Source organism: Cynoglossus semilaevis, chromosome 13, assembly GCF_000523025.1.
Source record: "Cynoglossus semilaevis isolate Cse_v1.0 chromosome 13, Cse_v1.0, whole genome shotgun sequence".
Lineage (NCBI taxonomy): Eukaryota > Metazoa > Chordata > Actinopteri > Pleuronectiformes > Cynoglossidae > Cynoglossus > Cynoglossus semilaevis.
In genome coordinates this window covers 441,161-457,249 of record NC_024319.1, presented here as the reverse complement: position 1 = coordinate 457,249, position 16,089 = coordinate 441,161, and the positions used below count along the sequence as shown (strand labels likewise).

General features: G+C 41.7%; 3 protein-coding genes across 3 annotated transcripts in view; 1 reads left to right on the top strand and 2 right to left on the bottom strand.

Moving 5' to 3' along the window:
* The window catches only part of mboat7 (membrane bound O-acyltransferase domain containing 7), an 8,458-nt gene extending 5,246 nt beyond the window's left edge, over positions 1-3,212 (bottom strand). Inside the window, exons 1-3 of the mRNA XM_008322653.3 lie at positions 3,111-3,212; positions 832-911; positions 302-431 (exon numbers count right to left, since the gene is read on the bottom strand). Of these exons, the coding sequence (XP_008320875.1) occupies positions 302-431; positions 832-907 (206 nt within the window). The 5' untranslated portion in view covers positions 908-911; positions 3,111-3,212. The remainder of the gene's footprint in view (positions 1-301; positions 432-831; positions 912-3,110) is intronic.
* Positions 3,213-3,429: 217 nt separating this feature from the next.
* Positions 3,430-5,579, bottom strand: rps9 (ribosomal protein S9). The gene is made up of 5 exons (XM_008322652.2): positions 5,494-5,579; positions 5,053-5,165; positions 4,848-4,970; positions 4,482-4,668; positions 3,430-3,682 (listed from the first exon to the last, which is right to left on the bottom strand). The coding sequence occupies exons 2-5, from the start codon at positions 5,147-5,149 to the stop codon at positions 3,505-3,507; spliced, it is 585 nt and encodes a 194-aa protein (XP_008320874.1). The 5' UTR covers positions 5,150-5,165; positions 5,494-5,579; the 3' UTR covers positions 3,430-3,504.
* A 129-nt stretch (positions 5,580-5,708) lies between these two features.
* rbfox1l (RNA binding fox-1 homolog 1, like) lies at positions 5,709-14,136 on the top strand. The gene is made up of 12 exons (XM_008322651.2): positions 5,709-6,433; positions 9,149-9,385; positions 11,467-11,646; positions 11,753-11,806; positions 11,881-11,973; positions 12,072-12,141; positions 12,226-12,285; positions 13,002-13,137; positions 13,223-13,262; positions 13,363-13,433; positions 13,722-13,803; positions 13,899-14,136. Exons 1-12 carry the CDS (start codon positions 6,347-6,349, stop codon positions 13,941-13,943), a joined length of 1,155 nt encoding a protein of 384 aa, XP_008320873.1. The 5' UTR covers positions 5,709-6,346; the 3' UTR covers positions 13,944-14,136.
* The last annotated feature ends 1,953 nt before the right edge of the window (positions 14,137-16,089 follow it).

Here is a 16,089-nt window from a genome sequence, read left to right as displayed (position 1 = left end):
GTTGGTTGGGTTGTGAGGTTGTTTAACAATAAATTATGATATTATTTAGAGAATACAAGTCAAAAATATAATTTTTTTTATTTGATTGTGTCTTTCCAGGCATTGATCTCTCTAAGGGACTGATCTTTGAATGCAGCCTGTCCATCACATCACACAAAGACATATTAAGAATGTTTATTCCTCAACCTGCATGTGTTGAGGAGGGAAAAAGCCAATGACACACAAAGCATGGTGTGTCAAAAAGATTCTGTCTGACATCATGAGTTTTGTTTTGCATGCAAATCCAATGTTCAGCACTTACCTCCAGCTGCCTTTAATAATGAGCCATGTTCCAAGTGCAGTCAGCAGAGAGTGGAGTGTGTGAATGTGACAGGTAGCAATGGTGAAGCTAAGGCCCAGGAGAAGAGCTGCTCCCTGCTTCACAGGTGGACCTGGTTATCAAAGCAAGCCTTTGATACAACATCAACATCACAGCATGACTTGGTTCTCTGAACACAAGCAAAAACCTGACCAATAAAGTTAAGGGAAGCTGTCTGGAAAACTGATATTTATTGTGTAGGGCTTGTTACACTCATGTACAGTTACAGTACTCATCTAGAGTTACAGTACTCATGTACGGTTAGTTATGTCACACATTATACTGTTCTCAGGATCAACATTTCACTATTACTTTCACACTAACACATTTTCAGTTAAACTTGAATGAGTTTTAAACAGAAATGTGGTTCAGAGGAAACAGGGTAAATGCCATCAGATACAAAACACAAAATCCATTAAATATATTTATATGTATTACAGTGTTAGTGTGTCTGGAGTGACCATTGTACTCACTGAGGTAACGAAAGAGAAAACCCACAAGAATGGAAGCAGCAAGAATTTTCAGGTAGACCAGCTCATCAGGAGTCATGGCTCTGCCGACACACACACACACACACAAACACACAGTGTATAAGTGTCTCAAGTGGCCAACAATACAAATCATTTCCATGTGTCCAGCATAAACACAGTGATATTTATAGTGTGTTGTTGACATGCTTCTCAATGTAGTATTCTACAATACTTTTAAAAAATTACAAAAAGTTACATATTTGCCCTAACTTTGCACAATCAATACCTAAATAGTTGAGGAAGCCTACAAAACATTTGCTCACAACAGTTTCACCTGATGTGGCTTTATTTTGGATTCTCATCTGCACATTCACCCCATTCATTCGGTTAAAAAAGTCAGAGAAATTTATTAACTTTTAATAAGCTCTTTGGCCTTTAGAACTTCTTCAATAAAGCAACATGACCATTTCAGAATATTATAATTTCAGATATAATTATGGCGACGCTGTCATGGACGCCACCCAGGCTGTTTCATGTACATGTAGTTTCTTACAATGTATTGTAGTGAAGATTGTATGCAATGCAAATACATGTCTGTACTAATGTTTGCTATTGGCTATTTTAAAAAATCCAACATGACAAGAAGACATTTGTCCTCAAACTGGAATATTTATCAGAATTGTCACATTACCAGGCACTCCTGACAGGTACTGTTTGAATGAACAGTATGTTAACAGTAGAAAACAGCAGTAGGCTCTAATGAATGTTAAAGTGTAGGTGTACCACATTTTATGATCATATGTGTCACTTTTACATTTTAAAATGTAAAGTTATTTTGAACTTTGTGACTAAAATGTTCAATGATCGCTCCCATTCTGGTGACATTTCCTCTCTGTCACGTAAGCCCATAGTTGTTCAACGATTTACTCGAACATTTCTCAAGTTGTTGACAAATTTCAACAATTATTTCTCAAGGGAGTATGCTGGTATAAATGACTAATGATGTAATTCTTTACATGCTTTGTCCCTTTTTTCAGAAGTTGCTACAGCAAATCATTGATTTCCATCTCTCCCTGTTCTCTGCATCTCCTCCTCTGACTCCAACTATCTGCATGTCCTCCCTCACTGCATCCATATATCTCCTCTTTGACCTTCCCCTTTGTCTCCTACCTGGTAGCTCCATCTCTAACATTCTTCTACCAATGTATCCACTGTCCCTCCTCTGCACATGTCCAAACCATCTCAATCTGGCTTCTCTAGCTTTTTCTCCAACCCTTCCTGTCTGTGTTGTCCCTCTAATGACCTCATTCCTGATCCTGTCCATTCTTGTCACTCCTAAAGAGAATCTTAGCATCTTTAACTCTGCCACCTCCAGCTCTGCCTCCTGTCTTCTGCCTATTGCTACCGTCCCTAAACCATACATCATGGCTGGTCTCACCACCGTCCTGTAAACCTTTCCCTTCACCTTAGCTGACACTCTTCTGTTACAGATCACTCCTGACACTGTTCTCCAGCTGTTTCATCCTGCCTGTACTCTATTCTTCACCTCTCTTCCACAGTCTCTTCTGCTCTGAACAGTTGGTCCTAAATTCCTAAACTCCTGCACCTTCACCACCTCTGCTCCTTGTAACCTCGCTATTTCACTGTTCTTCCTTTCTCTAGGTTATCTTCAAGCTGCTGCCTACTCTCACTATAGATCACAATGTCATCTGCATACAACAAATGACTAATGATGTAATTATAATATGAAAAGCATTACATCTTGCTTATAGCATTTGCACATGGAAACCATGTGTTTTAAGGGCTTTGTATGCCTTTAGTTTCACTACACGTCAAAGGTAGGTTGCCATGTGAAAGTTAATGGCGCATGCAACGACCTGTGACCAAATCCAAAGTTGTAGCTGTGCCTGTTGCTTGGTTTTCTGCTAAAGCTTTCAGGGAAGCATGGCTTTTTTTTAAAAACTGGCGATTTATTTACCGTTAAAGCGGTTAACAAAGGAGGATTTGAACACATCGGTAGTTATGTTATGGTTCACGTCTTAATTATTGTATGTCTGAAACTACTTGCGTTTATTCTTCTTCGCTTGCATCGACGCCTGAAATCTGTGAAATATGTTGCATTCGGCTGCGTTACAGTTAATGGAGCGTTTAAACGTAAAGAACGAGAACTGTTCGTACATTTTCCTCCTAGAAGTCTATAGAAAAACCCCTGGCCCACAATACTAGCACCGCATGTACTTGGTATAAAAAGCAAGTAGAACATAATATTTACAAACACTTACGGTTATGAATTAAAGTCAGACACGACGACTCTCAATTTCCGCTTTCACCAAAACGTCTCCGCTACTTGACTTCCTGGATGGCGGATATGACGTCATTGTGAGTGACCTGAAGATACAAAAATGAGAGGCCATGCAACAGAGGTAGTAAATAGGATTCGTGGACTTTGTCACACGAGGACGTACATCCACAGTGAACGATCATGTTTCATGGTAGTTCAAAATAGAACTATTAATTCAATAAGAGTTCCTTTGGGAAATGAAGGCACATCCTGGTGTACTACGAACAGTTAACTTAATACATAAATGAGACAAAAACAAATTTCTGGTCTGAACAATTTTATTGAAACTTCAGTATGACAAAGGGTTCAAACTCGCTGGAAACAAAACATCCTTTTTAATCCTCCTCCTCATCGTCAGCTCCACCAGCTCCTCCCTGGCCCTTTTTGGCATTCTTTCTCTTGACGCGGCCTGGGCGTCCACCACCGTATGGAGACCTCAGGGAGAAGTCAATGTGCTTCTGGCTGTCCAGACGAACCACAAAGGAGGGGATGTTCACCACCTGCTTGCGTACACTGCAAAATACATGCAAGATGGTGATTGAGACGAGAGATTACAACTGTTTGCTCTGCATCCAAGCTTTGCATTTATCTCATCCAGATTTAAATGCAAAATGTAACAGATGGAGTAATGCAGAAAACTAGTGTTGCTCTTCCAGCCTTTAAAATTGTCAAATTTAGGAGTCTGTCCTGAAGCCAATGTACAAGTATGGTCCATCTACCACCATTTTCTGACACTTTGCCCAGTTTAAGATGCATTTTCCTGTATGAAAATGCTGATGTAAGTGCTAAATACAATAGACAATTATTTAAGTAAAGTCAATTACTAATAATTAGTATCAAACGAATGTGAACTGCTGTTGATTTCCCCAAATGTGTCATCACTTTGAAATATAAAACAGCAGAGACAACAATGCTCTCATCCCCAAATGAGAGCCAAAACAAATTTGGAAGGGTTCAAAATCTACAATTTCAAGTCAACATGTAGCTGTGATTTGAAACATTTTATATGGTACATCACACAATTGTGAGCACCACAATTGCCAGAGGTGCAATCCCCCACACCTTACCTGTCCAGTACAACCTCACAATGGTATATTCTGAGCCCTCAGTGGCAGGATTGGCTCTGGGCAATGTCTAGCGACAAGGTGTACGGTTTTGATACCGAATTGACCTTGCTGAATTGTATAACTGATCTCAGCGGACAGCATTACAAGTTGGCCTTTCTCTGATGGGATAGGAAGCATTGACAGTTCCTTCAAAAATGAACACCATTTGATGAGTAACATTTGATCTTCAGGAGCGTTCATCTTACCGAATGTGCCTTTGACGAATTAGGACACGGGCATGATGGATGCTCTTGGCCAGTCCGAGCTTGAAGACCTGTGTCTGTAGCCTCCTCTCCAAGAAATCTTCAACCTTCAGACCCAGGATGTAATCGAGCTTCATCTTACCCTCATCCAACACACCAATTCTTACAAGACGTCTAAGCAAGGCATTTCCTGGAGTAGAAAAAGGCCAGCCAATTACTTTCATTTCTAAACTGAAAAACCAAGTGACAAGTCTAGTTGGACGTTGGCCTCATTGACGAGGAATTCATGACACCACAGAAGAGTCTGACAATTGATATTTAAATCACTGGCCACCAAATTAGAGTAGTAATACCAATACATTGACATACCTTCAAACAGACGTTTGGGGTCCTTCTCGTCAAGAGTGAGGAGCTCTCTGGCAGCTTTACGAATCTTGGCCAGTGTGAACTTCACCCGCCACACCTCACGCTTGTTTCTCAACCCATACTCGCCTTCGAGAAAGTTCACATTTTATTAAAAAACCATTTAAAATAAAGGTCGAATATGCCACAGGTCATTCATATCACAACGTACCAATGAGTTTCAACTCCTGATCGAGACGGGATTTCTCGAAGGGACGGCGGGGGGTGACATACGTCTTGCGACAAACCCAACTCCTGGCAACTGGCATGGCGGCTTATAAGTGCCTATAATATTAAGATAGAGAACACATCAAACTTTTAAAATGCTGTGATTAAACTTGGGATAAGGAGTAATAATGATATCAAGCAATAACGATTATTTTACATTGTAACGAGAAGGCCTCAACCGCACTTAACCACGTTTTTTCCGCGGCTAGCTATCATTAGCATAGCATTTTTGTTTTTTCTTTTGTAAAGCTCCAAAAAAGGATGAATTGACTTTCAGCAACGCGTCTTTGTAACATTGCTGAATTACTTTCTGTTGAGTTTGTCTAACTAGAGCATTAATCACTTTGCTGTGGTGCTCTGTAGAGCGTGGACGTTAAGCTCCTACCTGCTTCCTCCAGGCTCGCGCAGTAAAGAGAGCGATAAAGGAAGTCGTGTGTAATTTATATGGTTGGCGGAGGTCCTACATTTCCCATCATTCCTTCGCTATAAAAGCGGAAGTGGCATATTACATTTTCGCCCCCTATTGGTCAACATCACAGAATCAAATAAACATTCAAAACACAAACAACACAATGACATCTAGAAGTATTACACGTTTGATTAAAAAAGTAAATGTACGTAGATATTTGGGATATTATTTAATTTTTAATCTGTGGCCAAAATCAAGATTATTATCACAAGTCCTTGTAATCATGGCTGAAATATTAGCCTCACATGTTTGTATGTATCTGTTACAGCTCTGTTACAGCCCCCCACCCCCATTGTTATAAATAATATCACTGCAGGATTCTTGTTATTTGTAGATTTACTGACACCAGAGCTTAATCAAATAGGCAGGTTAGGTCTGTAAGGAGTTTAGCGCGTCTGAGAGTAAGGGAGGTTAAGGTGCTAAACTCAGGCCGAAGGACATGGTGACTATTTATATAACTCTGAAATGAGACCCCCAGCATGTGTTTCAGTCTGTCAGGCTGCATGATCGACTGATGGACACACAGAAGCTCACTGGCTTTCTCTTTCACTGCTCCGTGTCCTGTGTTTTCCTGAAAGGATATTGGTGACATGGGAAAATAATCTCGGCATTTTCTTGAATCTCAAGCTTCGCCTTGTCCAGACAGTTTGGACTTTCTGTTTTCCTCCTGTTGGGAATTGTCTTCTTCGCCTGATTGACCGCTCCACTGTTTGCTTCTCAACCGTCCTTTCCCTGATCTCCTCTGACTTTCTCAGTGAGATTTTGGGCTATGCTGTCCTCACCTACTGTGATTCTCCAGCCATATGGACTGCCTGTCTATCCACAGACCACCACATGCTACCCCAGCATAGTTCAGGTAAAGACTCACCTACTCTGTTCTCGCAAAATCTGACTTCAGTTTTGGACCTTAAGCTGAGGGTCTACCAAGGTTTTAAAACCCAGGACGTACAAGGAGATGTGTGTATACATGAATGTCAAAAAAACAGAGAAATAGAAACAACCACTTGTAATATGTAATAAAACACAGTTTAAATGCTGTAAGACCCATTTGACCTCAAGTCAAAGTTAAGAACTTCTTTCTAAAATAAATAAACTGACATTATACTTTACAGAACAACAAACAATTTGCCTCTAGATTGCATACCTAAACTGATTGACTAATCAAACTGCTCTGTTTTGACTGGGCCATGGACTGTAGAATGCTCAATAATGTCTAACATTTATTTTGTTTGAGCAACAAAATAAATGTTGAATTTAAAAATACATTTCTTTTCAATACTACAATGCAAACACAATAATAATATGTGTGTGTGCGTGCATTTCAGTGTCCCTGACATACCACTAGTGCTACAATACATTTGCTATCTCTCTTCCTTGTCTTTTCACTTCACACCGACTGTATTTTTAGCCGTCTCTGTTGTGTCGATAATCACAGGAGGAGATCTTGTCACCTTTTTTGTTTTCCTCTGTCAACTGTCCTTAAAAAAGGTGTCACTGTGTACTCACTCACATTTAAACATTTTGTATTTGGCAGTGTGTGTTTTGAACTGCACACATCAGTTCACTTTCAGTTCATTTCATCAGTGTTTTAACCCATGCAGTAGATACAACAAGTTTGTTTTTTTTTGATCATTTCAATAATTCCATATGCAGACAGTGTTTCCAGTTACACTTTGGTACAGTATTTCTTTCAGGATATATTAAGGTCATTTGGGTCACACAGGTAGAAGACACATTTAAACTGTGTCTTCCTCCGATCAGGATCTGAGTGAAAACTTCAACTGTAGAGTGGATGGCAATAGTATAAAAAAAAAAACTTGCAGTTGTTGTTGTCTGTGTGTAAATCCGGTGGCAGCTGTCCCAGCATGCACCTGGCTCAGTGCTGTTGACCTCTGACCTTGAGCTGACAGCTGCAAAGGGAGATGAGAGAAAGGGGAACAAATGGACATTTTCGAAAGCTTAAAAGGAGGAGATGTAGAATGAGGAGGAAGGAGGACAGGAGCCCAGCAGGGGCTCCACAGTGACTGAACGATTTTGATGACAAACTGTGATGACGGTCAAGACTGTTCACCATCAGGTGTTCAAATCAACAGACCACACAGACACAGCTGTTCTCCGCCAGCATTCACACACCTTAAACGTCTAACACCTTCAGGCAGAGCACAGATATAAGACATCTGATTATACCAAAGCTGGCTGACAAACCAAGGCAACATGTAGATGTAAAGATGGAACTTCTAAAATTCATCACATAAGTGAAATTCTTTCAGGGAAATTTGATTTGGTTAAATATGTCGACTAATAATACAAACAAATGAGAGAAAAGAAAATCTCACAGAAATAAATAATTAAGAAATAAAAAATTCAGGTTCGAGTCCACCAGCTGCCAAGTTACCACTGAGGTGCTCTAAGCATGGCACTGTCCCCACACACTGCTCTCCAGGCGTTTAAAGCTGCCCCCCTGTTCACTTTGGTGATGGGTTAAAAGCAGAGGTCACATTTGGTTGTGTGCAGTGGTGCAGTGGCGTGCTGTGTCACAATGACAAGTAGTTAACTTTCCTTCTTTTCCTTAAATACAATGTAATGATAATAAATATCATGTTTACATTATTCATGCAATATTTTCATTATAAATGCTGCACTGCATTTATTTTCTGTGGTTTCTTCCCACAGTCATACAAACATACGAGGTTAGGTTAACTGTTCACTCCACAGGTGTGAATGTGAGTGTAAATGGGCACCTGCTGCTTGGAGTGACCCCCCATTCCCACCCCCCAGCCATTGCCCTGGAGAGGGAAGAATATCTCATGTGAATGAGGTTCTTGTTTATTGTTGACTGAGCTGAGGTTGTTGTTTTGGTGTTGGTAAAACACTGACAACTGTTTGTTTGTTTGTTTGTGTCAGGAGCCCATGTCAGACAGATGTATTACTACACCAACACTCATTTTTCCTAAAAGCCTGGTTCATGAAGTATTTCTTTATCATTGAATTCTTGAGTTTACAGGTGGTTAGGTTAGGGTTAAAACATATTCTATGGTTGAAGTTCCTCTAAACCAGATTAGGATTAGATTAGAATTAGTCGACAGCACCGAGGAACAGACTGTACATTAAAACAGAGATGATAAAAGAAGGGGTTTTCAGTTGAAATATGTATTTTAAAAAAAAAAGATCCTAATGTGTGTAATGTGTAGTCGGCTGTCTGAGTCTGGAGGTGTGTGGGCAGGACTGGGTGAGGAGGGGGCAGGATGATTGACAGGTACAGATGTCCACAGATGGTGTTTCCTCCTGTTCCATTTTCCTCTGACCATCATCAGATTTCATTGGTGGCTAAGCATCACTTGTACTGTGAAGAGGGGATTAAACAGAGAAGCCATTTTAAAAAGGCGTCATGGTATCTGTAGTGGTTAATTAATAATTCTGTGGTTATATTGGTAGTTACATTCACAACTAAAAAAGATTTTATTCATGATGGAGGAAAATGACTGGTCATCAGAGCTGTCTCTATAGAGACAGCTCTGATTACCAGTATACTGTACTGTATACTGATTCTCTTCCTCCTCCCTTTTTGCAGGGAGGCCCCTCCCAGGAGGCTGGGCCTGGCAGCGGTGACCCTGCTCTTCCACAGGTCTACGCCCCACCTTCCACTTACCCCCCTCCAGGACAAGGCCCCCCAACATCTGCAGGTAGACTGCCACCTCTGGACTTCAGCTCTGCACATCCAGGTTCAGACTACCCTGAACATCCTCAGCTCAGGGTCTACCAAGGCCCCCAACATGAGGGGGGGGAGAGCCTGAGCTCTAACACTACGGTGAGACCAGAACCTCACATCCAGATAAAGTAACCTTCTATATTTAGACCCCCTCCCCCCCATCCACCCACCCACCTCTACTCTTATGTTCATGTAAGGGAATGCTGCATATACACTACCCCCCCCCCCCCCCCCCCCGCGGGGGGGGGGGGGGGGGGGGGGTCAGCTGAGACGGCATTTGTTGTTGAATATAAATTCCCATTTCTTCTTCTTCCTATTTAGCTGCTAATAAAACAGATCAACTTTCAGCATCATTAGGTGGAGAAGGGATGGGGAGGGATGGGCGTTCTCTCAGTGAAGACAGGAACTGCTGTCTTGTTTGTTTGTTGGCCGATGAAAGAGTTTAGGTTAGAGGTTACTTCAGGTACTCCTGTACTCCTACAGTATCTGTCTACAGTTAGAAGTACTACATATATGAAGTACTATGAGGATCTTTTAAAATGACACATGAGGTTATACCCTTGAACTATAGCTATATGATGATTTATAAAACAATAATAACAATAATGTCAATATTATGCAATAAAACAATAACAACAACAATAATAATATAATGATGATAAAAATAATTATTATCATCATTATTATTATTGTTGTTGTTGCTGTTGATTCTGAGCTGGTTCACTTCTAGAATCTGTAGAAAAACATACAGATGAATTGCTGACATATCAGACACTGTGGTGTAAATGAACTCATTTGTAGGAGAGAGTCGAACGTCTGACTGGTCTGACTGCTCTGACTGGTCTGACTGCTCTGACTAGTCTGACTGCGCTGACTGGTCTGACTGGTCTGACTGGTCTGACTGCTCTGACTGGTTGGTGTGTGGTGGGCCCTGTGTGACATCATCTCTCTTCCTCCTCTCATAAACCATGTCTGTGGCCTCATCTATATATTTTATTACTAGAGCCCCTGACATACTTGGGTCCATGCTGGTTTTTCGGGGGAAAGTTGAGACATCGCCATGGAGGGAAGGGTTGAAAGGGGGAGGCTGACCAGAGGAGCCCCTGTCCCCTCTGAGATATCACTCAGGTCCAGAAACACAAATCTGCATCGTGACACCACTGCCCCCCTCAACCATGTCCCGCCCCCTCCCCCCCACTCTAGCCTGTGTGTGTGTGTGAGAGAGAGTGTGTGCAGCGTGTGTGTAGATGGTTGTGATGTGGACTGTACTTGTAGTAGGGCGTACAGAGGCCCATGTGGCTCCACATGTTTGTCCACTGCTTCACTTCATGTCAACATGTCTCCGTGTCTCTGTCTGTCCCTTTGTATTAATTATGGCCCTTGACAATTGACCTTTAACCTCTCGCAGAAAAGTAGCACCGTGACCCTGAACTGACCCTTGTGGTACTTTTAGTTTAGACACCCCCCTCCTCCCCCCTGCTCCCTCCTGCTCCCTCTCCCATCACCTCTTCCTCCTCCAGCTTCCTGCCTTGTTCACTGTGACTTCACGTCTTTATCTTTACTGCTGCACTCAGGCCGTTCCTCTTCCTCTTCTTCTTCTCTTCTTCTCTTCTCATCCGCTCTCTTTCATTGGTCTCATATTTATTAACTTGATTTACCCATATGTACCTCTACACACGCAGACACACTTTAGCATTGTGGTGCATTGTGGGTAAGTGAATGTTTTGATTTTGGCACAGTAGTTGTTTTTGCATGGGGAGGTTTCATTTGGTTATTTTTCACAGCAGTTTCTTTGTTGTTTTGGTGACTTAGAGGTTCACGTTAACTTTATTTAACTGTGGCTGCGTTGACCTCTTTGACCTCTTTGACCTCTTTGACAGTCACTGGTGATGTGTTAGCAGTTCTCCTACAGGCATGTATTAAAGAGCTGTTCTCACCCCTCCTCACCCCTGCCTGAGAAGGATCACTGGTTGATGAATGCTCTTGGGTTTTGGAAAATGTCAGGTGATGCTGATGTCACTGAATTTCTTCTGTGGTTGACTTGATGCCCTGTCCCTTGTGCCTTGTCCCCCCCCACTCTCTCCGCCCCGCCCTTCATTTTTCTGTTGTCCTCCTGCTTGATTCCCTTCCTTGGTCTCCGTGTCGTCGTCCTTTTCCTTTTTAACATTTTCCACTGTCAGGACGATGCTCTGGCTGCGGTCACCACCGACCCTCAGTCTCTCAGCGCGTCTGTGTCATCAGGAGGTGGAGCGGGGAGTGTAAGTGATGAGGAGGGGGGAGGTAAGACCCAGCCAAAACGCCTCCACGTATCCAACATCCCGTTCCGCTTCAGAGACCCAGACCTCCGCCAGATGTTTGGGGTAAGAACTTTGACCCAACAATTTCAACACAAACGCTGAGATTTTTTAGTTCTTTTTCTAACAATAATACAAAGTCAGCTCATTTCTACACCGGTGTCACCTGCAGCAATTTGGGAAGATCCTTGATGTAGAAATTATATTCAATGAGAGAGGATCCAAGGTGAGTCTCAGTAAACATTATCGATAGAACAGTTTGACTGGACAGGAACTAACTGATGACCACACGAATTTAAGGGATTTGGATTCGTCACCTTTGAGAGTGCGACTGAAGCCGACCGAGCACGAGAGAAGCTGAATGGGACGATTGTAGAGGGGAGAAAGATTGAGGTTAGTTAGTTAGTTAGTAATTTCACTTTAATCACTGGTTTAACACAACAAATCCTACAGTAGATCTTGCTTGAACTTCCCATTCTTTGTCCCACCAGGTCAATAATGCTACTGCAAGAGTGGTAACAAAGAAACCACAGACACCTCTAGTCAATGGTGACATTTCAAGTGAGACATCAGTTACTGCACTCCCACCACTCCTTAAACAATTAGGTTCCCATTCTAATCAAATGGTTTCTTGTTTCTATCCAGCTTCTGGATGGAAAATTAACCCTGTCATGGGAGCAATGTACGCACCTGAGCTCTACACAGGTGGGTCACTACCCAGGTGGGTCACTACCCAGGTGGGTCACTATCCAGGTGGGTCACTACCCAGAAGAGCTCACAGTATAAGTTCAGTAGTGGCATGAATTCTAAACTGTTATTTCAGAAGTTTCTATTCACTGCTGGTAAATACTCTGTTAGCAGTTAGCCTTCAGACAGCAGTTAGCCTTCAGACATCAGTTAGCCTTCAGACAGCAGTTAGTTGTCAAACAGCAGTTAGCCGTCAGACATTTATCTAATGTACTTTTTTTTGCATAAATACAAAAGGGAAAAAGACTATAGGTCATTTTTTAAGTAATTATGTTATGATTGTACTGGTGCAGCCCACTGGACAGCTCATTAGGTTGTATGTGGCCCATGAATTAAAATGAGTTTGACACAACCCCGCTCTAAGCCATAAAAAGCCATTTCAAATAGTAAACAAACTAATTACTAGTTAGCTTAGCATGTAGCAAAATAGCAAAAAAATGATAACGTTTGCTAAACATTTGCAAAGAAGTAGCCAAAAATGAAGTGTTAGCTCTCTTAGCAAACATTAGCTTAGAAGACAGAAGAAGCTTCAAGTTAGCTGAGAAAATCAGCCACAACAACAACTTCCACTTAGTAAAAATCATGAACGGAACACAGTGTTTCACACAACGATCTTTTTGTCTCTTCTTTATGATTCACTTTTAAATATGTTTCCTCCACTCTTCCTCCTTCAGTTGCCAGTTTTCCCTACCCTGTAGCTACTCCGGCCTTGGCCTATCGAGGTTCTGCTTTGCGAGGTCGAGGTCGAGCCGTTTACAACACGATTCGTTCTGCTGCGGCCCCACCCACTGCTGTACCTGCCTACCCTGGGTAAGAACCTGTACCATGGATTGGGTGACCCCTGGTGTTTGGTTCACTGCTCCAACATAAAAGTAATGATTTAAATGTATTTCAGGGTGGTCTATCAGGAAGGTCTGTACGGAGCAGAGGTCTACGTAAGTGTTGATGGACGAATCAGGAGTATTGTTGAAAAACACAAATTCATTCACTACTACTACTACTCTTCCTCAGACTCATTCCCTCTTTTCCATTCAGGGTGGTTATCCAGCAGCATACAGAGTGGCTCAGTCTGCAGCCTCTGCTGCTACAGCAGCCTACAGTGATGGGTAGGCCTTACACACACACACACACACACACACACATTATTTTATTATATAGTGTCCTAAAGGTCTATGGGTGGAGTATTTAATAACTGATGAAGATGTAGCCTCCTCTTCCTTTTCTCCGCCCTCTCTCTCCTGGATGCATCATGTGGTTTTATATCAAACTTTATATCAATTACTTTTTAAATGTATTTTTGTATTTAGCCAGGATCAGAGAGGTTTTAGTGAATGAGTCCCACTGTGTTCAATCAGCAGGATCATTAACCTCCTTTTCTTCCTGTTGTTCTCTAGCTATGGACGAGTGTACACTACAGCCGCTGACCCCTATCACCACTCAGTTGGACCAACCACTACTTATGGCGTTGGTACAATGGTGAGAAGAAGTACAGTAGTATTGGTAGCTGCTGTTGAAGGTCAGGTTGATGTATCTGTGCTGACTGATCTGCTGTGATGCTTTTCTGTCACCAGGCCAGTTTGTACAGAGGAGGATACAACAGATTCACCCCATACTGAGTCTCCCTGCAGAGACAGAGGAGAGGGAGGCGGTCGTCCTCCTTGGACTCCCCCTCCAAATGGACACTGAAAGACAGACTGAATGGACTGAGGATGTAAATACTGTAGGAACCAGAACCAGTCAGTGTTCAGGAAGGAAAACTACTGAAGCAGCAACAGAGGATGTTATGTGTTATACCTATATATAAACAGACATATATATATATATGTATATATATATATATATAAGTATATATGTCTGTATATATATGTCTTCTGCAGTACATTACTTGGTGTTAAACTACTGTAAAAAAGATGTCTGTGATTCATGTTTTCAGATTTTCACAGGTGAAACTGTACAAAAATATTTTCTACAAAGATACAGGGCGTATTTGGTGTGTTTGTGTGTGTGTGTGTGTGTGTGTGTGTGTGTGTGTGTGTGTGTGTGTGCTGACAACCGTGACACCAGTTTCAGTCGGACGTGTCCCCCTAACACTCTACCTCTCTTACATTTTCAGCTCACACCACACTTTTCATCTGGAATCTTTTTCTGTTTCACATTTTTGTTTCCTCACAACTATCTCTGCTCTTTCCCAGAAACAAAGATCAGTTACTTTGTAGCTAACACTTTTTTTACTGACTCAGAATCCCATGTGGATTCTTTCTTACTTACTGGTTTGGTACAGTTGCCTTGGAATCAGACTCATTCACAGTTTTTCAGTCCTTGGCACAGCAACAATTTTACAGGAGGGAAATGAAAAAGACTGGACTGTGAAGCTCACACATCATTTTCATGTTCTGCTAGAACTTTTGAAATGTTTGCTGTGCTGAGGGTCCATTGATGAAGAGCTGATTATTATTATGAGAACACCTGACTCAGCAGATTTTCTACATTAACATTTGCCTCTGAATAGAGCAGTTTTCTTTTCATCAGTTCCTGTTCCTGTTCCTGTATCGTTCCCTTTAAATGACAACTTGGTTTTTACACCTAGCTCTGTTGTTAAAGTCTAAATATTAAAGACATGGCTACACATGATCAAACACAGTCATGGTTGCTTGTCATGTGACAGGCTGTTAGACAGGGCTACAACCAAGCAGGCACACACCACCGTTTCTATGATGTGAACAGTTCTATGTTTATGCAACGCCAAAGATTATCCGTGGTACAGTAGTACAAGTGCAAGTCCTGGACCATTGAGTTGATGGTTCTGAACAGTTCCAGCTGTCATTTGTATGTGAAAATCTGTTTTTCGTAATTACACACATAGCCACACAGTGGAACAGTGGTTAGCCCTCTTGCCTAACAGTAAGAAATCACTTGTTTAATCCCTGCTGGTAACTGAGTCTTTCTGTTTGGATGTTCTCATGGGTTCCCTGCAGCTACTACAGTGTGTTTTCTCTCACGGTTCAGTTCAGTGCAACATTAGGTTATTGTTCAGTTTAAATTGACAGTAGGTGTGAACGTTAGTGTGAAGGGTTGATTATAATAGACTAGAGAAATGCCCAGGCTGTAACCCCACCTTCACCCAGTGACGGTGCTGGGATGGACTCCAGTCACCTCTAGAAAAGAATGACAAACAGTTCAGGAAACTGTTGATGATGCTCTTCTGGTCACGATCAGATCTTTGTAGCCACCGTCAGCGCTCACTGTCTGCTTTGATTCGTTCTATTTTTTATCACCACGTAGTTGGTGTCCTGCGTGTTTGTCTTTCTGGTGTGTTTTCATCGTTCTTTAGTAGCTGTAGTCAAAGATTCTTCCTCATTAAGGTTTTAATTATTATTGTTTCTCCCATTTCACTTTGCTTCATCTTTCTTCTGCATTTGACATTTGTTGCACGATTCTCTGTGTAATAAAGCGGTGTCCAGGCATCTTTATTTCCTTTTCCTCTTTATATCCTACACTCATTTCTCCAAAAATATTATTTTCTCCTTGACAACACGTTATGCTCTCCATCACCTGTTTTCTATAGCCGAGTTTCATGACTTAATAAAATTCCATGCCCAACCTGCAGGTGGCATAAACCCATTTCTTGTGTATGTTTCCCTGCTGTTTTCTATGACACATTCTTGGTTCATTGTTTACTCAGTTATTTCTGAGACTCGTTCTTTTACCATTCAACAGTTCTTAAATGTCTGAGCTGTAACTAAGACCATAGCATTCAGTTAC

Excerpts from the sequence above, each read along its gene's own strand:
- rps9 (XM_008322652.2), bottom strand. The coding sequence starts at position 5,149 with ATGCCAGTTGCCAGGAGTTGGGTTTGTCGCAAGACGTATGTCACCCCC. Across the intron at positions 4,971-5,052 it reads TCAGGAGTTGAAACTCATTG|GCGAGTATGGGTTGAGAAAC; the intron begins GTACGTTGTGAT and ends ACTTTCTCGAAG. Across the intron at positions 4,669-4,847 it reads CCCCAAACGTCTGTTTGAAG|GAAATGCCTTGCTTAGACGT; the intron begins GTATGTCAATGT and ends TTTCTACTCCAG.
- rbfox1l (XM_008322651.2), top strand. The coding sequence starts at position 6,347 with ATGCTGTCCTCACCTACTGTGATTCTCCAGCCATATGGACTGCCTGTC. Across the intron at positions 13,138-13,222 it reads GCTGTACCTGCCTACCCTGG|GGTGGTCTATCAGGAAGGTC; the intron begins GTAAGAACCTGT and ends AATGTATTTCAG. Across the intron at positions 13,804-13,898 it reads CTTATGGCGTTGGTACAATG|GCCAGTTTGTACAGAGGAGG; the intron begins GTGAGAAGAAGT and ends TTCTGTCACCAG.